This window comes from Miniopterus natalensis, chromosome 4 (assembly GCF_054644295.1).
Source record: "Miniopterus natalensis isolate mMinNat1 chromosome 4, mMinNat1.hap1, whole genome shotgun sequence".
Taxonomy (NCBI): domain Eukaryota; kingdom Metazoa; phylum Chordata; class Mammalia; order Chiroptera; family Miniopteridae; genus Miniopterus; species Miniopterus natalensis.
Genome location: NC_142084.1, coordinates 15,985,009 through 16,006,859, shown reverse-complemented (window position 1 = coordinate 16,006,859; position 21,851 = coordinate 15,985,009). Strand labels below are relative to the sequence as shown.

Genomic DNA, 21,851 nt, shown 5'->3' with positions numbered 1-21,851 from the left:
TATCAGTCTTGTTTATATTTTCCAAGAACCAGCTCTTGTTTTCATTGATCTTTTGTAATTTTATTTAGATTTCATTTAGTTTATTTTCATTCTGATCTTTATTATTTTCTTCCTTCTATTTACTTTGGATTTTGTTTGTTGTTCTTTTTCTAATTCCTTTAGGTGTAAAGTTAGATTGTTCCCTTAGGTGCAAATTTTCTTTTTTCTTGAGGTTGGCTTGTAATGCTATGCATTTCCCTTTTAGGACTGCTGCTTCATAGATTTTGGACTGTTGTGTTTTCATTTCTATTTGTCTCGAGGTATCTTTTCATTTCTTCCTTGATCTTATTGTTAAGCCATTCAATGTTTAGTAACATGTTATTTAGCCTCCATGTGTTTGTGTGTTTTTCAGGGTTTTTTTCTTGTAATTGATTTCTAGTTTTATATCATTGTGGTAGGAGAAGTTGCTTGATATGATTTCAATCTTCTTAAATTTATTAAGACTTGTTTTGTGTCCTAACACATGGTCTATTCTAGAAATGTCCCAGGGGCATTTGAAAAAAATTTTTTTGTAGGTTTGGGGTGAAATGCTCTGAAAATATCAATTAAATTGATCTGGTCTAGTGTATCCTTTAAGGCTGCTGTTTTCGTGTTGATTTTCTGTCTGAAAGATGTATCTATTGATATCAGTGGGGTGTTAAAATCTTCTATGACTGTATTACTGTATTAGTGTTACTCTCTCCTTTATATCCACCAAGATTTGCCTCATATATTTAGGTGCTCTTATGTTGGGTGCATAAATGTTTACGAGGATTATATCCTCATGTTGGATAGGTTTCTTTATTATTATGTGATGTCATTCTTTGTCTCTTATTATAGCCTTTGTTTTACAGTCTATTTTTCTGACATAAATATTGCTACCCCAGCTTTTTAATTTTTCTATTTTCATTTGCATGAAATATCTTTTTCTATCCATTTATTTTCAGTCTGTGTGTTTTTTGTTGTAAGGTGGGTCTCTTATAGACAGCATATACATAGGTCTTGTTTTCTTATTCATTTAGTTACCCCATGTCTTTTGATTGTAGAATTTAATCCATTTACATTTAGTATTTATTGATAGGTATGTATTTATTATCACTTTATTGTTTATAACTATGCTCCTCCCTCTTTTTGTTTCTTATTCTTAAAAAAGACCCTTTAATATTTTTTTTTGTATTGCTGGTTTGGTGGTAATGAGCTCCTTTAGCTTTTTCCTGTCTGGGAAGATCTTTATTTCACATTCAATATTAATAATAGCCTTGCTGGGTAGAGTAGTGTTGGTTGTAGGTCCTTGCTTTTTATCACTTTGAATATTTCATGCCAATCCCTTTGGGCCTGGAATGTTTCTGTTGAGAAATCAGTTGGCAGTCTTATGGGAGCTCCCTTGTAGTTCACTGTCTTTCTCTCGCTGCTTTTGAGATTTTCTCTTTGTGTTTAACCTTTGCTATTTTATTTATGATGTGTCTTGGAATGGGCCTCTTTGAGTTCATCTTGTTTGGGACTCTGTGCTTCCTGGACTTGTGTGTCTTTTTCAGGTTAGGAAAGTTTCAGTCATTATTTTTTCAAATAGGTTCTCAATCTCTTGCTGTCTCTCTTCTTCTTCTGGTACCCCTATGATGTGGGTGTTTTTACACTGGACATTATCCCAGAGATCCTTTAAACTATCCTCATTTAAAAAAATTCTTTCTTCTTTTTGCTACTCTGATTGGGTGTTTTTTTGCTACCTTGCCTTTTTTAATGTATACTATTTCTTTGTTTAAATTCTCACTGAGTTTATCCATTCTTCCCCTAAGTTCCTTGAGTATCCTTATAAACATTGTTTTGAACTCTGTATCTGGAAGATTGCTCGCCTTCATTTTATTTAATTCTTTTTCTGGGGATTACGCCTGTTCTTTTATTTTGGACATGTGTCTTTGTCTTTCCATTTTGGCTGCCTCTCTGTATTTGTTTCTGTCTATTATGTAGGTCTGCTATGTCTCCCAGTCTTGGTATGGTGGCTTTATGTAGTAGGTGTCTTGTGGGGCTCAGTGGCACAGTCTTTCTGATCGCTTGAGCTAGATACTCCAGGAATGTCCCTTGTGTGGGTAAAGTGAGCCCTCCTGTTGTAGTTGAGTCTTTATTGCTGTTGGCCTGTACGTGGGTGAGGTTGACCCTCAGGCTGGCTGACTGTGAAGACTGACCCGGATCACAGTGTATGAGCTGCTGTCCGGGAGCTGACCCCATGAAGTGAAATTTGCCTCAGCAAGGTCTGGTGCCTTCCAAGATCTCCCTTTGAGTGTGCCTCTTGTGGAGCTAATTTGGTTGGGCTCTGATGTGGTCTGAAGCCCACCACAGGGTGACTTGGTTCTGGGGCCTCTTGGGAGAGACACTGGTGCAGGTTAATGTCAGGTACTGCCTGTGACTGACCCTAGGATACATGTTTGGAGCTATTAAGCCATTCACAGTTTTGGCTGCCTCTGCTGGGCCTGGGTATTTATGGGAGAAGCCAGGCTGCATACCAAGGTCAGCTTCTACTAGCACCGAGTGTATGGGTGGGGTGTGAGGGTAGGTCAGCAAAAGGCCCAAGGTACCTCTTCCTGCTGGCTTGCCTATTAGGCTCAGTTACTGAAAGAGCCTCTGGTGGTACTAGAGTTGCATAAGGAAGATTCTCAGTGAGTCACCAGCTAGGGGCAAGTGGTATTCATTAAATTAATACAGATTAAAATTTGGCGGTAGTGTAGGGTCTGAAGTCACTCAGTAAAAGTCCCAGGGTACACCAAGGCCACCTGCCACCTGCCTAGTGGCTCTGGATCTATGTGGTGAGGTAGGGCTTAATAGAGTCCTTGGGATGAGGCCAGCAGAATTCAAGATCTTGGCCAAGCAGACCAAGATTTGGCCATGTGAAGGGAGGGCTCTGCACAGGAACATTGGTGTCAGTCGGGTGTGAGGGAAAAATGGTCGTCTGTGGCCACGTTATTTTCTCCTTGAAATTCTGTAATTCCGTTTTTAGTTCTTAATTCTCTGAAACCCTTTAGAATTGTTTTGTGAATCTCCTGACTAGAGACCTCTAGTCAAAAATTTTATCTGCTTGATAGTAAAAATTTTCAGGTGTGTATTCCTATCTGTAATTTTTTATATATTTTTTTCTTGTAATACTTATGTAGATCCTATGTTGGCTTTTATTGATTACTTTATCTTTCAGACAAGGTCCTTCAGGACTAGCTATATGCAGATGGAGAATGTAAGTGGAATGACCAGAAGTTCTCTGGACTGATGTGAACATTTCCTTATTTAATGTATGCTTTAGCTTTTACTTACTTACTTACTTACTTACTTACTTACTTATTTATTTATTTAATTTTTTATTTTTAAAAAATATGTCTTTGTTGATTTCAGAGAGAGGAAAGGAGAGGGAGAGAAAGAGATAGAAACATCCATGATGAGAGAGTCATTGATCGGCTGCAGCCTGCAACCCGGGCATGTGCCCTGACCGGGAATCAAACAGCGATCGCCTGGATCCTAGGTCGACACTCAACCGCTGAGCCATGCCCGGCCAGGCTAGCTTTTACATATTTAGAATTGATGACAACTGACAGTTGCTGCAGAGCAATTTGTCATTTACAGTTTTCTCTTTATCTCACAACATAGTTAGTTTCACTCTTGAAATAATAGTGTATCCACTCATTATCACATTCAGTCCTGTTTTTCCTCTAATTTTGTGCTAAGAAATAGGATTATGGGAAAGTCCTGCCTGATTCAACCTATGTACCTAGATCTTTTTGTTTCAAACAAGGAGTCATTGGTTTTGCATCTCAGTGTGAACCACTACTCTGGAAAACTCTAATCTACCAGCTCTTTCCAAGGTCTCCAGTGGTGGGAATCTTCTTTTAGCATTCTCTCCCACCTCAGTCCAATTTTCATGGCACTTGAGAACTTTCCTTTATGCATGTGTATTATGGTTGAAGTGTAGTTGTTTTATGGAGTTTTAACAAGAATGTAATTTTATTTTTTGTTGGCTATACTTTTTGTTATTTTTGGTTGGTTTTATGGAGGAGGAGACACATTACAATGTCCATTTTCATTTATCCTTGATTGGTAGAAATCCCACTTTTTGTCTAGTTATTGCAGGTATGTAGGAAAGCTATGTTTTTTTAGATTTTATTTTTAAGGTAATCATCTCATTGAACTCTTTTTAGTTTTAATTATTTTTTTATAATTCTCTAGGATTTTATGAGTAGGGAATTATATTATCTATTAATTTATCATCTAACAATGTATTTTACCCTCTCTTCTAAAACACACACGCATTTCCCTATCTTGTGTTGTCTAGAGTATGAAAGTCAGTATTGAATAGCAAGTGTGACATGAAGTGTCCTGTATTATGTTCATAGTGTTTAACTGCTTAAAATGAAGATGGCCATCGTTTTGTGATAGCTGCCAAAATTTTATCAAATTTCTTTTAAGCATCTGTCATAATGGTGATCTGGCAATATTTTATTTAGCATTTTTGGAAATTATTATATGAGATTTGTGTAGATTCTTTTTTGGAGACTGTTAATAGTATCTTTGTCAGATTTTTATTTCAGGTTAGACACCATCTAATAATCTGATGTCAGGTAGGTTGGTTGGTGGTAGTTACAGGCCTTTTTTTCCAGTCACACTTGATCACAAATTTCATCTGCAGCCCAGAAGAACATCTAGTGTGATTGTTTACTAAATATGTAGGAATATGAAATTTGAATGTAGGTAAAATATATTATGTGATAGGACTAGACATTCAACAAATTTAAGTAAAAATATGTAAATATAAAAGTCTAGGACTTTTTGATCTGTGGCTGAATAACATCTAGGATAAAAAAATGAGTGTGAATTTTAGTTTTCAATCCATCATGAAAAAAGTATGTGATGTAACTGTTTAAGTACCAGATGCAATTTCTTTTTAAAAGATTTTTATTGATTTTTGCCCTGACTGGTGTGGCTCAGTTGGTTGGAGCATCTTTCCTTACATCAAAAAGTGGTAGATTTGATTCCATGTCAGGGCACAAGCTCAGGTTTCGGGTTCTATTCCCAGTTGGGGTGTGTACAGAATGCAACTGACCTATGTTTCTCTCTCACATGGATTTTTCTCTCTCTCTCTCCTTTCCTCTCTGAAAATCAATAAAATTTTTTAAAAAGATAGATTTTAAGTTGATTTTTAGACAAAGAGAGGAAGGCAGAGGGGGGGAGAGAGAGAAACGTCGATCGGCTGCCTCCTGCACGCCCCCTAACAGAGATTAAGCCAGAAACCCAGGCATGTGCCCTAACCAGGAATTGAACCAGCAACCTTTCGGTGCATGGGACAATGCCCAACCACCTGGGGCACACTGGCCAGGACCCAGATGCATTTTAGACTCCGTTACTTGATATGTGGTATTCAGAATCAAAGGACTATATCGCCTCTTCTTGGATCTGATTTGACCAACCTGGAGTATTACTTTAAGCTCTGAGGGCTATACTTTGAAGATGAAATATAAATATATTTTTATAAAAAGGTAAGTTTTGAAAAATTGGCACATAATTATAAAAAGTAGTAAGTAAATACAGCATAGAGTTAATGAGAGTGAAAATGCATGAAGGAAGGTCCAAGATACTTTAAATGGTACTATTTCATGGTGAGAAACTAGTTCCTTAGTACTAGGAACTTGACAAAGAAATTCTGTAGTAATGTGTTATTGGTAAAGGGTTCAAGGAAAAAAAATGAATGACATAGTGATACAAGGAATTCTCACTCTGTTAAACTTGATTTGGACACTTCATTAAGGTATTTTATTGGATTAAAATTTGTGATAGCCCAGCTTTTAATTTAGTTTTCATAAGAACATAATATACTCCCAGGAAATAATCTTAAGCACTAAGAAACCTTGCATAAAGTATAATATTCTTTTGCTGACAAACTCTTCGATGGGTATAGATTTACTGTTTTGTTTTGTTTTGGTTTGGTTTGGTTTGGCTTCAAGATTTCTAATAGGAGTTTATAAAAGTGGCTAGAAATCTTTTGAACTTATAGCCTAAGGCCAAGTTTGGTGGCAGAGATTTCTAATAATAGTCTTGGCAATAGAGCCAAAACAGAAATCAACACTATGTTTTTGCATCAAGCCCACTTCAAGTTGTACCTAATTAAAAACTTGAAAATACCAGAGTTATGAGAAACCATGAAAAATGCCATAAAATGGCAAAATGAAATATCAGAAAGGAAAGGTTCTGCTAAAGAAATATTTTGTTAATTCATGGTTTTAATGCTTACCTAGTTATCATATACAAAAGGAAAAATTCTTGAGACTTTCTCATCTTTGGGATTTCCACATATCTTCTAAATATTGCTTGCTCACAAATCCCATTGCATTTGAGTAAATATCACTCTCCCACAAATCACAGTTATGCCCAAACATATGGAGGCAATGGTGAGACCAGTTCCACTAGGTGAGTGCTATCCACTTATTCTTGACACAAATTGTATCCTTTGAAATTAGACACTGGTGGCAGTTTAAATAGAGAAATGTGAAAAAAGGGGAGCCAAAAGCCTGAGAAGTGTGTGAAGGGAGAAGAGTTTTTGTCAAGATGACTTTTTCCTTACCCCCTCTTCCTAATCCACATCCGCACACACTGTCCTAGATACAGCTCAGATTCCTATGTCCAGTATAATTGGGAGCTTGATTGCTAAAAGTCAGAGCTTCCAGAAGTTGAGTACATCTCTCCAGGTGAATTTCACCTGATGCTAAGGGAAATGAAAAGTATAACCTTTCACCCCAGAGGAGGTTAGCAGCATTAAATTAAAATAAGGAAATGCAAATCCTAACCTCTGGCACTGAAGTAGACAATTAGCTTTGGTTCTGAAATTTAGTGAGAATAAATTTATTTTTTATGTGTTATTTCACATTCTATTGAAGGTCCCCAAAGATGGCTAACCTATGACTCTACCTAACACTTGAATGGGCTCACATGTTTTCCTCTTTAATTTATCCAAGACTTGGTGTCAATGAGTTTTTGTTGCTTAATTCAGAAAAACAAATTAGACAGGGGCTTTTACTGCTTATATCACTTTATATTGCAGCCTGCCTTTCTTCCCCGGAAGAGAGAGGGATGGCTTTGTGATGTTGCCCGGAGGTGATTGGTTCTTAATGGCACAGTGAAATTACCAGTTCCACTTTTAGTCTTAAAACCAGAATGCTGGAGCTGCCTGCCCCCAACTCCATTTTAATCAGCAATTAAAAAGTTATTATAGAAATATTCAAACATACACTAGAGTTGAGAGAATTGTGTAATTAACCCCCATGTATCCCATACTCAGCTTAAAAAATTAACAATACTTTTAGGCAGTGCTCTGATCAGAAAGTAGTATGCCCTGAAAGCTTCAATTCTTCATTTGTCGTCAGCTTTTGTCTTTCAAATTTTGGTTCTTGGGACTTTGAATACTGCAATTGTATTTAAAGAAGGATTTGAGTGAGGAATTTAGTGTTTAATAGTAATTTAAGTCGGTATCTTTTTCAGCTCGCCTCCATCCCAGGGAGAGCCACTGGTAGTAGGGTGCTAGGTGGAATTTGGAGGTATTGCTTGTAGCTCACAGATGTTTTTCATGGAACTGATCACTGTAGGACTTCTATGCAATAGACTGGCTTAGAACCGAAGATGGAGGCCCTGGCTGGGTAGCTCTGTTGGTTAGAGCGGCTCCCAGATAAGCCAAGGTTTCGGGTTGGGTCCCGGGTGGGTCAGGGCACATACAAGAATCAACCAATGAATGCATAAATAAGTGGAACACAACAACAAATTGATATTTCTCTCTCTTTCCCTCCCTCTCTAAAATCAATCAATAAATAAAAAGAAAAAAGAGAAGATGTTGAAAGTCCAGGCATCTAGACTGTTCTTACCCTGCCTCATTGCTGTTTTTGAAATATTTACAAAGTAGTTTCCGGGCCACACCCTGTGTAGTATCTCAGTACTTTCTCTCCCCTCCACGTTGCCTGTCCTGCTTGGGGATACGTTGTCCATCTTTCTGAGTTTCTGGTGCTTGATGCTGACTGGCCCCTCGCCCAGAGCGTCAAGGGCGCCTGCACGCACTCCCCGTAGGGCCTCCTGGGGAAAGAAACTGCTGACCCGCAAGAAACCGGAACATAAGCCTTACGCTCGCCTGCTTGGTGCAGCTCCAAGCGAGATCCCAGAGGAAGCTTGAGGGAGGTTACTGTTCCCCAAGTTGCCCCTTGCTGGAAGCCTCTATTGAAATCTTGGGGGTTCCTGGGATTATACGGAGGTGCAGGGGAGACTTTAACCCGCAGCGGAGAGCCTGGGAATTAAGCACGGAATGCGCCGCAGCACTAGGTTTGGGGAGGCTGTTTCCTTCAGTCTCAAAGGGGTGTTCATGCGCGGTCAAGGTTGCGCCTCTCACCCTCTGCGCCGGGTGGCTCATCTCGGAGTTCCGCCCCCTCCAGCCGGTACTTAGGGGGCAGTGGGTCCGAGCGCCCGGCACTGCACGCTCGGCTCTCCAGTAGCTGGCGAGAGAAGCCCAGCCGAGCTTGATCCTAGTTACAGTCGTCAGGCAGAGGCTGTGGAGGCTAAGGCCGGGGGCTCTCAGGGCGTTGCGCTAGGAAACTCCGGGTCAGGGGAGATGTGTTAGGTTCTCGGGGCGAGATCCCAGCCGGCAGAGCAAGGACATGGCACTTCCCCGCCCCGGCCGTTTACCTCGCCCATGCACCCCTAGGCGGCGCTGCGCTCCTCTGCTCACGCTCAGGGTCCGCTCCACTTCCCCAGACGTCTGCCAAGCCTCGGGTCGCGCCAGCTGAGCTTCCCCCGCCCCCCCTCCCCCCCAGCCAGTCCCGGGTGATCCCCGTGTTCAGAAGGCGGAACGGGGCTCTGCACCTCTAGCCGCCGGCCCTCGCTCTTTACCACGGCTCGTACTCTCCGCGAGTCCGGAGCATGGTCCTGGGTCTCCGCCGGCGGAGCGAGGATGCCGACAGGAGGGATGGGGGGCTGGAGGGTGGCGGTTTTATGTTTGTGGGTCTCCTGCGGCTCCGCCGCGGGACAGCTCGAATACTCAGTGCTGGAGGAGACTCCGCGGGGCGTGGCGGTGGGCAACGTTACCGCGGACTTGAGGCTGTCAGCGGCGGCTCTGTCCTTGCGGAACTTTCGCTGCCTTTCCAGCCACGACGGGCAGCCCTACTTCGGGGTGGATCTGGCCAGCGGTAGCTTAGTGGTCCGAGCGCCGGCGGACCGCGAAAGTCTTTGCGGGGCCAAAGCTACTTGCGTCTTGACCTATGAGCTGGTGCTCGAGGACCCCCTGGAGCTGCACAAGATGGGCGTTCGCATCCTGGATGTCAACGACAACTCACCTCTGTTCCCTGCCGGCGACGTGCAGCTGCACATCCCCGAGTTCCTGATGCCTGGGGCCCGTTTCACTCTCCCTAATGCCCAAGATGCCGACGAGGGAAGCAATGGGGTGCTAAGCTACAGCTTGAGCCCCAGCCAGCACTTTCGCCTGGACATGGGGTGGCGGGTAGATGGCAGCGAGTATCCGGAGTTGGTTTTGGAGAAAGCTCTGGATCGCGAGGAACGCGCCACCCACAGGCTGGTGCTCACCGCTCACGACCACGGGCGGCCTGCGCGCTCTGGGGCCGCACAGGTCACCATCACCGTGGTGGACACAAACGACAACGCTCCTGTATTTGAGCGCACGGTGTACCGCACCAAAGTGCCAGAGACTGCACCCAACGGGACTGTGTTATTCCGAGTTCAGGCCTCGGACCCGGATGAAGGATCCAACGGGGAAATCCGGTACTCCCTAAGCAACAGCACGCAGGCAAAGCTTCGACACCACTTTCACGTTCACCCTAGAAATGGGGAGGTGCGGGTAGCTGCTTCACTAGGTCCTCCGGAAACGCTGCTGGAGGCGTATGTCGAGGCGAGGGATGAAGGCGCCTTCGGTCTGGCCAGCACCGCCAGGCTGCTGGTGGAAGTGACTGACGTGAACGACCATGCTCCCGAGGTGACCCTGCTGACTCTCTCCAGCCCAGTTCCCGAGGACACCGCCCCTGGCACAGTGATTGCTCTCCTTAGTGTAAGGGATGACGACCTTGGTCCCAATGGTAAGGTCATCTGTAGCATGTCCAGTGGAGGGCCTTTTAAGTTGAAGGCTGCTTTTGATAATTACTACAGTTTGCTGACTGATGGGCCGCTGGACCGGGAGCAGGTCAGTGAATACCAGGTCCTGATCACCGCCTCAGATGGTGGCTCGCCACCACTTAGCACCCGCAGGACACTGGTTGTGTCAGTTGGTGATGTGAATGACAATACACCAAGCTTTCCTCAACCGCAACAGGAACTTTTTGTGGCTGAAAACAATGGCCCTGGGGCCTCTCTGGGCCATGTGTTTGCCCAGGACCCAGACCTGGGGAAGAATGGCCTTGTCTTCTATGAACTGCTGGATATTACCTCTGAAGGGCAGGCAGCCTCTAGCTTGGTGGCGGTAGAATCATCCAGTGGGGCTGTCACTGCCAAAACTTCCTTCGACTTTGAGCAGCTCAAGGGGTTTCGCTTTCAAGTGGAAGCCCGGGATGGTGGCCTTCCTCCCAGAAGCGCAGCAGTGACTGTGAACTTGTTTGTGGTAGACAGGAACGACAATGCTCCAGTCATCTTGTTTCCTTTGACCAGAAATGGCACTGTCCCAGTGGAAATTGTGCCCCGCTCTGCCAGAACTGGACACTTGGTCACAAAAGTAGTAGCAGAGGATGCAGACAGTGGCTCCAATGCCTGGCTTTCCTACCACATCTCTCAGGCTTCTGATTCCAGTCTCTTCAGAATTTCAGCCAGTATGGGCGAGCTCCGTACTGCTCGCATAGTCCTTCCCACTGATGCAGGTAAACAGAGGGTGGTGGTGGTGGTCCGGGACCATGGGGACCCACCACTTTCTTCCTCTGTCACACTGGGCGTACTGTTGAGCAACTCTGCTCCTCAGGTCCTTCCAGACTTTGAAGATGCCTGGGAAACAGGAGGACGCCTTTCTGCCCGGAACCTGTATTTAGTAATTGCTCTGGCCTGTATCTCCTTTTTATTTCTGGGGTGCTTACTTTTCTTTGTGTGTGTTAAGTTGAGCCAGAGCCCAGGTTGTTGCTCTCAGAGCTGCTGTCACCCTCCAGAGGAGCGGAGGTATGGAAGGAAGATGGCTTCGAATCCTTACACGGCATCAGCCACAATAGATGTCACTGCGGTCGAGAGACTTTCTCAGACCTATCTCTATCGGGCCTCCCTGGGACTTGGTTCTGATAATAACAGTTTGCTGTGGTGTGGGGAATACAGTGCCGCTGACCTGAGAAATCTGGCTATTGGGTTAGGACTGAATTTGCCAATATCCTGTATTCAGATTCGGAATCGGAAAGATCACACAAATGTCAGTGCCATGGTAAGCAAATTTTATGGGATTTGATTTCCTTGGCCAGGAGATGGCTGGCAGCTATGGTTAATAATGTTTCCTAGATGATCCTTTGGCAACATTTAATTCACTAAATTGAACACTCCTGCTTGGCACTCCCTGTGCTAAGAATTATGCAAGTATAAAAGTATTAAAAGACTGTTCTTGGCCTCAAGGAGATTATAGTTTATGTTTGAGAAACAAGGGTGAGACATTCAAAGCTATTAAAGAACAAAAGTAATATAGTATAAAGGTCTAAACTTTAAAGCGCCAAAATTCCTGGTACAGGTAATAAATGACTTGCAATGTCTTTAAATCATTCCTTTTAGGAATTTCTTTAAGGAATCACTTAAAGCAATATCCCTTCATTAAAAAAATATTCTGGGTAACAGGTATGTGTAAGGCATTCTGATACCTAAAGTGGGAATGAAAAGTCTGTGAGTCTTTGCATAGTACAGCTTCATATCATGGAAGATGAGACATTTACTTAAACTTTACAATACAGGAGTAAAAATGATGATAACCTAAAAATAGATTGCCATGGATGTTCAAAGAAGGGAGAGAGAGAGCATGAGAGAACATGTGGTATGGAGGAGGGAATCAGATGGCTTTGTGACAGAGATGGGATTTGAATTGGATCTTGAATGATTTGCCATTTAATAAGATGCAGCATAGGCCATACTTTACATGAATATCATTTGGCAAAGGAGTCTTTTTTGAAAATAATACTCCACAACACAGCTAATAGCTCCACGCAGTATTAGTAAGTACGTGGAAATCATAAGCATGACTCAGAACACCTATTTGTACTGATAGAAAGACGATGGCATTATTGTGTATAGGACCCAACAAGCTTTTATTTGTGTTTTAACGGATACATTTCACAAAAAAGACGAGTAATTGTTATGTCAGAAACATGGGTGTGTTCAAAGGTGCACTTACCATTCAAAGTCCATTCAACTTGGATTTACTATTATTATTATTTTAGAAGCCATTACACTTAGAAATAAGTAAACACCATATTTGAGAGTAATGCATAATAAAAGTTAAATTATTACAATACCTCAATTTATCCATAGCGGCCGTTGGCATTTCGAAACTTTTTGAATGGAGTGGGAGCAACTGGGAGAGCAATTTTACAATATTACTTTCCAACTTCTCACAGAGATTGTGTATAGAAGGGAAGGGGGTGTGCAGAAATTAGGGAAGGGAGTGGAAGACCCTTGTTTTACCATTCCAGGGAATAAGGGGGGGAGTGGATTATGGCATTTTCCTTCAAATCACGATGTTAACTGCAAAAAATAGATTTGCATCATTATAATTTTGCATATTTAATATTCTCACGTGATGTCATAGAATCCAGTACATTCGGCATGATTAGTAAGTAATTGCTGAATGTGTAATAAATTCAAGTTAGATGTGAACTCTGTACAGGGTAGAGGAGAGAACTTTAACTTATCTACTTTACATCTGTATATATAGCTAACAGTTTAAAGATCATTTTTAATATGTTATTTCAATGATTATTTTCTTCCTTATGATGTATAATAATGAAACAACATAACAGAGGGATTTTCTGGTCCTAAAGCAACATGAAAAACCTCAGTGCTGTTTTCTGGGGCCAAATACGAATCTAGTTTCTGTGGATAACAAAGTGATTAGTAGGAATGCACATCATTACATTTGAAATTTGCAGTGAATGCAATTTAAAATGCAATTAATTTTAAGGGAGAAAATTGATGCATAAAATGTTAATATTTCAGGTATCAAAACACAATGCATAAACTCTCACCATTTATTTTATTTCATTGCATTCTGTAACAAGGAGAGATGCGAATATAAGTAATGTCTATGAAATTTCAGAGTCAGGAATTGTTTGAGAAACACATTTTGACTAGACTAGAAAAGAAATATAAGTGATAGGAAAACCAATGGATCTGGAAGTTAGTAGGAAAACTAGCTACTTAAAAGGAAAAGTATAACCTGGCCAGCCTGGCTCAGCAGTTGTGTGTGAACCCATGAACCAAGATGTCTCGGTTTGATCCCCAGTGGAGGGCGTGCAGGAGGCAGCCCATCAATGACTCTCTCTCATCATTGATGTTGCTCTCTCCCTCTCCCTTCCTCTCTCTGAAATCAATAAAAACATGGTAAAAATAAATAAATAAAAGGGAAAATATAGCTGTCCCCAATGGCCAAATTTTTACTTATATGAGTGATAAAGTAACAGAAATAGACTATTCATGCATGTGGGAATATGGGTCACCCCATTCATCCAGCTGAGCAGTCTTTTCTATCATTGTTGATATTTCACTTTTTAAGTAGTCCATTGTCTGCCAATAATTTCTGTGGGCTAGATATATCCTGATATATAAAGAAAGTATGATGCAATAAAACATGGGTTAAGTAACTTTTATCAAGCTGGAGTATTTGTGATTCACACAGGCATTTATTATTCACTTCTTGCTATCCAATTACATATTATTCAATCTTGATTCTTTAGAAAAGGATGCTTGTCATGGTGTTCATTGAGTGCTTTTATTGTTCAAGCAATAAAATATTGCTTGAATTTTATAATGTGTGTACCTGAGTCATACAGATCCATATTGATGCATGTGTTTATATTTTGTTCAAATTCTAAACTCTTCTGTCTTATTTTAGTTTACAATGTATTTTAACATAGTTTACAATATGGAAATATATCAGTTTAAGAAATTTAGGAAAACATTTATATCTATGTCTCTTCCATTGATAATATTTAACAGATATAAGCAAAATTGGCCCACTGTGCAACAAGCAGACAACGTGTGTCTCATGTCAATTTTTTCTGTTAAGATTCTTTTAAAAAAAATAAATTTTATTGATTTCAGAGAGGAAGGGAGAGGGAGAGAGAGAGAGAGAAAAGCATCAACGATGAGAGAGTCATTGATCGGCTGTCTCCTGCGCAACCCCTGCTGGGGATCAAGCCCACAACCTGGGCATGTGCCCTGACCTGGAATCGAACCTCAACCTCCTGGATCATAGTTCAATGTTCAGCCGCTGAGCCACACCAGCCAGGCTCTGTTAAGATTTTTAATGGGCAATTTAATTTTTTATGGATTGTTATCTAAGATGGTATCTCTGAGATATAAATTTCTACTTAGCATTTAAAATTAATTGCATTGGAAAATATTTTAGATATTTTTGTAGCAAAATGCACAGCTGTGTACAACTGACTTTATTAAATATTCCACATGAAAATGATAGTTTGAACATACCAGTGTTATATTAGTGTGTTGTTCTTCTGGAATTAAAGTGTTTCTTTTGCCTGGCTATATAGCGTATAAGGTATTTCCCCTTTGCAGTGTGATTTATTAACAGAGTGGTAGGATGTTTTGGGCATTGTAGGTGTTTTTGTTAATAATATTCCATAAGTAGACTTTTCCATAGGCTAATTGGATGCTTTCTTATATTTATTTTAACTTTGAAACTGATAACCACATTTTGAAAAGCTTTAGAATGCTGTAGCTAAGGACACTTGCAGGGCATATGAAATATATTCAGATTTTTAGAATGTTTTTTTAAAAAATATATCTTTATTGATTTCAGAGAGAGGAAAGGAGAAGGAGAGAGAGAGATAGAAACATCAATGATGAGAGAGTCATTGATCGAGCCCACAACACGGGCATGTGCCCTGACCAGGAATCGAACCCCGATCGCCTGGATCCTAGGTTGACGCTCAACCCCTGAGCCACACCCTGCCGGGCTATATTCAGATTTTTAAAAATACCATGTAGACAGTACACTAATATTTGTTGTATAATAGAGAAACCTCAAACTATTAAAAAGGAAGGAAAAGAGCATTATATAACTTGAGCGGACAGAAGGAAAAAGCAATGCTTGGGAAAAGCGTGAGAAAGTTTTAACAACACTGATAATGTTAATGCCCTATTGACTTGTGTTGTCTTCAGTATTTGCAGTTATAGGGAAACAATAATATTTCAAAGCCTAAAAACACTTAGTTGTGTTGGGATAAAGGTGTACTAAATTACTAAAAGGTTTTTACATTGCTCAAATGCACATGATGTGAATATCAGAAGTAACATTTGGCAGGATGTCAAGTGCAGGTGGATCACAGTCTAGGATTTCGACTCAAGTATTATGGGAAGTAAGAGTTTTGTGAGTAAGCATTATTCTGAAAAACCTAAACTAAATGATAAAGGTGGTTACTCATTTTGTTCCTAATTTTAATGTACAAGATGAGAGTGGTTCAGGATATAAATAAATTCCATGTTTCTTTTATACTGCATTTATGAAAAAGAATTAAGATAATAATTTCCTCCTCAAGCTATAAACACAGAAGGTCATCATTATATGTTCATCTGGAACTTGCCTCGGAATCTAGGCATGAATATGTAATCACAAAGTCTCCTGAGCTGCAGAGAAAGAGGAACATCTTTGGACCCCATCCCAAATTCTTGGCTATTCCCAGAGCTATCTGGTTGCCATCTACATATATACTATTTTCATAGCATAGCTGTAATGATATACCCTCAAAAATGTACTCTCTGAATTCAGGTACATTATACTTATTCTTTAGTATCTTTTTCAAAATGTTTTTATTAATTTCAGAGAGAGGAAGGGAGAGGGAGATAGAAACATCAATGATGGCCTGGCTGGCGTGGCTCAGCGGTTGAGCATGGACCTAGGATCCAGGAGATTGCAGTTCGGTTCCGGTCAGGGCACATGCCTGGGTCACAGGCTCCATCCCCGGTAGGGGGCGTGCAGGGGGCAACCGATCGATGATTCTCATCATTGATGTTTCTCTCTCCTCCTCTCCCTTCCTCTCTGAAATCAATAAAAGACATATTAAAAAAAAAGGAAAAGGAAACATCAACGACGAGAGAGTCATTGACTGGCTACCTCCAGCACACCCCCTACTGGGGACGGAGCCAGCAACCAGGGCATGTGCCCTGACCGGGAATCGAACCTCCTGGTTCATGGGTTTATGCTCAACCACTGAGCAACACCGGCCAGGCATTCTTTAGTATCTTTGAGCAAAGATTTCAGCTGTCTTATTTAGACACAAAATGATGTTCATAGAAAATAAAACCAAACAATGAAGACATGTTAATAGTGGGTTTTTGCATGTATATTCATCACCTAAGACTGGCTCGTCATTTCCCTTTCTTACGAGGGTTTGGTATCAAGGCTTTGCTGGCTGTTAAACAAGTTAGAAGTTTTTCTTTCTTTCTTCTAGAGGACATGTTTGCTAAGGTTGGTGATATTTCTCTTTTAAATATTTAGTAGTATTCACTAGTGATGCTCTCTGTTTCTTAGGTTTCCTTTGTGGGAAAGTTTTAAATCATGATATCACATTTCTTTATTAGTAATAAAATTATTTGTACTTTTATTTATTTAATTTTGTTTCTATAAATTTTGTTTTTCCAGAGGCATGTTACTTTCATCTAAAATTTCAAATATTCTGGCATAAAGTTGTTTCTAATGTTCTGTTCTAATCTTTTAAATGTTTGAGGATCTGTAGCAATATTTCCCTTTCCAATTCTGATGTTAGTTATTGTCACCTTCCATTTTCCTTAAGTAGATTTAGGAGTAGCAGTTTACTAACTATATTAGCCTTTTCAAGGACTAACTTTTGGCTTTTGGAATTCCCTTTCTTGTATATTTCCTTTCTATTTTACTGATTTTTGCTCTTAATTTTTGCCCTTCTATTTTCTTTATATTTGCTATTTGTTTTCTAGCTTCTCATTTAGCTTGCTGTCTTTCAAGTTTTGTTGTTTCTAATGTATGGGTTTGAAGCTGAAGTTTTTCCAGTAAGTGTGGTATTAGCTGCTCCACACAAATCTTTTTTTAAAAGTATATGTTTTTATTGATCTCAGAGAGAGGCAGGGAGAGGGAGAGAGAGATAGAAACATCAATGATGAGGGTCATTGATTGGCTGCCTCCTGCACACCCCCACTGGGGATCAAGCCCACAACCTGGGCATGTACCCTGACCGGGAATTGAACCTCCATCTCCTGGATCCTAGGTCGATGCTCAACCACTGAGCCACGCCTGGCTGGGCCACAAATCTTATTTTTAAAAACGTTAATTGAAGTATAACATACATAAAGGCTCATATATTGAAAGTGTATGGCTTAATTCAAAGCCAACCTAATCAGGTAACCGCCACAGAGGTTGAGAAGAGCATTACATGCACCTCCAACCCCCCTCAGCCCTTCCCTTCTGAAATTTAACCATTACCATGAGTTCCAATACCATAGAAATAGAATTACATGGAATGATTATGTTTTTTCTGTCTGGCTCCTTTCACTCCACGTTATACATGTGGTATCCATCCAGGCTGCTGTGTGTAGCAATAATTCATTCATTAAATTGCTGTATATTGCATTATATAAATAAACCACAATTTATTTATCCATTTTTATGTTGGACATTTTTTCATTTATTTTTTGCTATTATGAACAGTTCTGCTATGAACATTTTTTCTAATGTCTTTTGGTGCACATATATTTGCATTTCTATTGGATTTGTAGCCAATAGTGGAAATTGCTTGGTTATTAGGTATGGGTGTGGTCAGCTTTAATAGATACTGCCAGCAGTTTCCCAGATTAGCTGTTCTAATTTCCTCTCCCACCAGCAGTGCCTGAGAGCTCCCGTTACTCTACATGCTTGTATTACGCAGCATAAGCAGCCTGTAAAACGTTCATCGTTAGAATGCTGTGCACTAGTGTCTCACTGTTTTTCTTTTAGTTCCAGATTTGTGTTACTTTTTCATGCAACATAATAAGTGAATGCTGAACAGTCTACATACGTGACTATTAAAATGCTAACACCACTCATCCCTCCCTTCCATTATATACTTTTTAAAAGTCAGGTTTATCGGTTGTTTGGGAGATATTGGTTCAAAGAGCTGTATAGATCTTCCCAGTGCAGACACATTATATTATACAATGACAAAAATATCACATAGCTGGGCTGATGTGGCTCAGAGGCTGAGCATCGACTTATGATCTGGGAGATCCCAATTCGATTCCTGGTCAGGGCACATGCCCGGGTCGTGGGCTCGATCCCCAGTGGGGGGTGTGCAGGGGGCAGCCGATCAATGACTCTCATCACTGATGTTTCTCTCTCTCCCTCTCCCTCTTCTCTCTGAAATCATTAAAGATATATATTTTTAAAAATCACATTCATCAATACCACCATTGATCTCATGGCAGTCTTACTATTGAGGACACCAGCTCACAGTGAGCTCCAGCTGCTGTGGCTCAGCAGTTAGAGGGTCAGCCTGTGGACCCTTGGCTTTGCCTGGGCAGGGCACGAACTCGAGGCAGCCAATCTATGTGTCTCTTTCATACCGATGTTTCCCCCCTTCTCTCTCCCTGAAAAGCAATGGAAAAAATATCCCCAGGTGAGGATAAAAAACTCAAAACAAAACAAATAAAAAAAGAAAAGCCTGGCCGGGCATGGCTCAGCGGTTGAGCTTCGACCTAGGATCCAGGTGATTGGGGTTCGATTCCCGGTCAGGGCACATGCCCGGGTTGTGGGCTCGATCAATGACTCTCTCATCATTGATATTTCTGTCTCTCTCTCTCTCCCTCTCCTTTCCTCTCTCTGAAATCAATAAATATATATTTTTTAAAAAAGAAAAAAAAGAAAAAGAAAAAACAAGCTCACAGTAGTGGACACAAGTTTTCCAAAATAATTCTGTCAAAATCTTAAATGCTGTCATTTGCAGCAAACACTGTCAGGTGCTTCCCTTGCAGTGGCAGACTAGTTGGTTCATTTTAAAGATAATGCCTGCTTTCTGGTATTACAAATACCCAGGTTCATCTTGTAAATTTCCTGTCTTAGAGCTGGAATCAACTATTCTCTAAGGACCCTTCAGTTGTTCTTTGTGGAAGATGATATTTAGGGATATAAGTGTTGAGTCAGTGTTTCTAGGTATTTCGGTTACTATGCACATTAAAAAAGATTTATACATCACAAGTTCAATGCTTATCTTTCCAAGTTCGGCACTATAAAGTTTTTACCCAACTTTGTCAATCTTACATTTGTATCTCCTTTTCACCACAACAAAAATCTCAGTTTTCATTGACAGAAACATAATTACTCATTTGTTACCACACACTACTCAAACAACAGACTCAGAAAGCAGTACCGGCACCAGGCCAACGGTATGATTACAGTGACAGTTTAACATTTTTGCCATTCTTTTCATTTGTAGGGTATATCATCTCACTAGGCACATACGGTACAGATGATTGTATTTTAAAGTACCTTGGAATAGTTCATTTCTGTGAAGTTAAGCCACCAACTCTATACAAAGTTAGGATCATTTGTTTCAGTTTTCTTTCAAATTTAGGGCTTGCTTTTTAAAACTTAATTTTTAATAGTAATGTGAAATATTTACATGGTTCTAATGTAAACTTATAAAACAAAGTACATTTTGAGAAGTCTAGCATCTACTATCGCTGTTCCTCCACTCTATTCCTTCTCTCCTCTTATAATCATATTTTATGATTTATCCTTTTACTACTTCTTTTTTAATGTAAGTATATGTGTATAAAATGTATAAGTATATATGTATAAGTAAATATATATGTATATGTCTATCTTCTACTTTTAAGATAAATTTTAATGTACAATACACATTCTTTCCCACTTTGCTCTTTCACTTAAAAATATAAACCTAGGATCACCCCATAGTAACATATTGAAATATTCCTTGTTTCTTTTTTTCTTTCTTTCTTTTTCTTTTTTCTTTTTTAAATTTATCTTTATTGTTGAGAGTATTACAGGTGTCCCATTTTTCCCCCGTCCATTTCACTCCCACCGCTCCCCAGGACTTCACCTCGTTATTGTCTGTGCCCATGGGTTATGCATATATGCATATAACTTCTTTGGTTAATCTCTTCCCACCCTCCACCCTCCTTCCCTTTTTCCTCTGAAATATGATCGTCTGTTGCATGTGTCAATGTCTCTGGATCTATTTAGTTCATCAGATTCTTTTGTTCATTAGCTTCTTCTTAAAGAAGACCCTTCAACTTTTCCTGTAGTGCTGGTATGGTGGTGATGAACTCCTTCAACTTTTCCTTGTTTGAGAAGCTCTTTATCTGACCTTCAATTCTAAATGATAGCTTTGCTGGGTAGAGCAATCTTGGTTGTAGTTCCATGTTTTTCATCACTTTGAATATTTCTTGGCACTCCCTTCTGGCCTGCAAAGTTTCTGTTGAGAAATCAGCTGACAGTCCTATGGGTGCTCCCTTGTAGGTAACTAATTGCTTTTCTCTTGCTGCTTTTAAGATTCTCTCTTTGTCTTTAACCTTTGGCATTTTAATTATGATGTGTCTTGCTGTGGGCCTCTTTGAGTTCCTTTTGTTTGGGACCCTCTGTGCTTCCTGGACTTGTAAGTCTATTTCTTTCCCTAGGTAGGGGAAGTTTTCTGTAATTATTTTTTCAAATAGGTTTTCAATTTCTTGGTCTCTTTCTTCCCCTTCTGGCACCCCAAAAATACAAATGTTGGGCCTCTTGAAATTGTCCCAGAGGCTCCTTATACTATCTTCATATTTCTGGATTCTTTTTTCTTTTTGCTCGTCTGATTGGGTGTTTTTTGTTTCCTCATGTTCCAAATTGCTGATTTGATTCTCAGCATCCTCTACTCTACTGTTGATTCCATGTAAATTATTCTTCATTTCAGTTCCTGTAGCCTTCACTTCAAATTTGTACTTTATTATGTTATTGATTTTCTCCATTATTTCCCTAATAGTCTGCTTAAACATCCTTATAAACAAAATTCTGAACTCTGTATCTGTTAGCTTGCTTGGATCTATTTCATTTAGTTCCTCTTCTAGAGATTTCTTCTGTTCTTTCCTTTGTGATGTTTCTTTGCCTCTGCATTTTCGCTGATTCCTGGTGTTTGTTTCTATGTATTAGGTAGAGCTGCTATGTCTCCTGGAATTTGTAGAGTGGCTTTGTGTAGTAGGTATTCTGTAGGGTCCAGTGGCTCAGCCTCCCCAGTGACCTGAGCTGGGCCTTCTAGGTGCTCCCCTGTGTGGGCTGTGTGCACTGTCCTGTTGTAGTTGAGCCTTGGTTGCTGTTGGCATCTCTGGGAGGAATTGACCCCCTGGCCAATCAGCTGTGAGGACCAGCTGCAACTACAACCAAAGAGCTGCTGTGCTGGAGACACCCCTATGGAGCAGGATTTACTTAATGGGGCTTTGATGTTCACCAAGTGCGTCCCTTGAGTGTGTCACTGGTGGATGTGGTAGGGTTGTAATCCAGTGTGGTTGAGTCTGACCACCAGGTGCACTGTCTCTGGGGCCTCCCGGGAGGTGCACAGTCAGCCTCTGGCAGTTCCTTGCCCAGGGCCATCCAGCATGAGCTACTTAGCAAACCGTAGTTGGCTGCTACTTGTGCTGAG

The 21,851-nt window shown here is 40.7% G+C and overlaps 1 protein-coding gene across 1 annotated transcript; it reads left to right on the top strand.

Moving 5' to 3' along the window:
* Nucleotides 1-8,989: 8,989 nt before the first annotated feature.
* On the top strand, nt 8,990-11,446 carry PCDHAC1 (protocadherin alpha subfamily C, 1). Its single transcript, XM_087816325.1, has one exon. The coding sequence runs from the start codon at nt 8,990-8,992 to the stop codon at nt 11,444-11,446; it is 2,457 nt and encodes an 818-aa protein (XP_087672451.1).
* Nucleotides 11,447-21,851: the final 10,405 nt, after the last annotated feature.

What these genes read in the sequence shown, in the direction of transcription:
- PCDHAC1 (XM_087816325.1), top strand. Translation starts at nt 8,990, where the DNA reads ATGGGGGGCTGGAGGGTGGCGGTTTTATGTTTGTGGGTCTCCTGCGGC.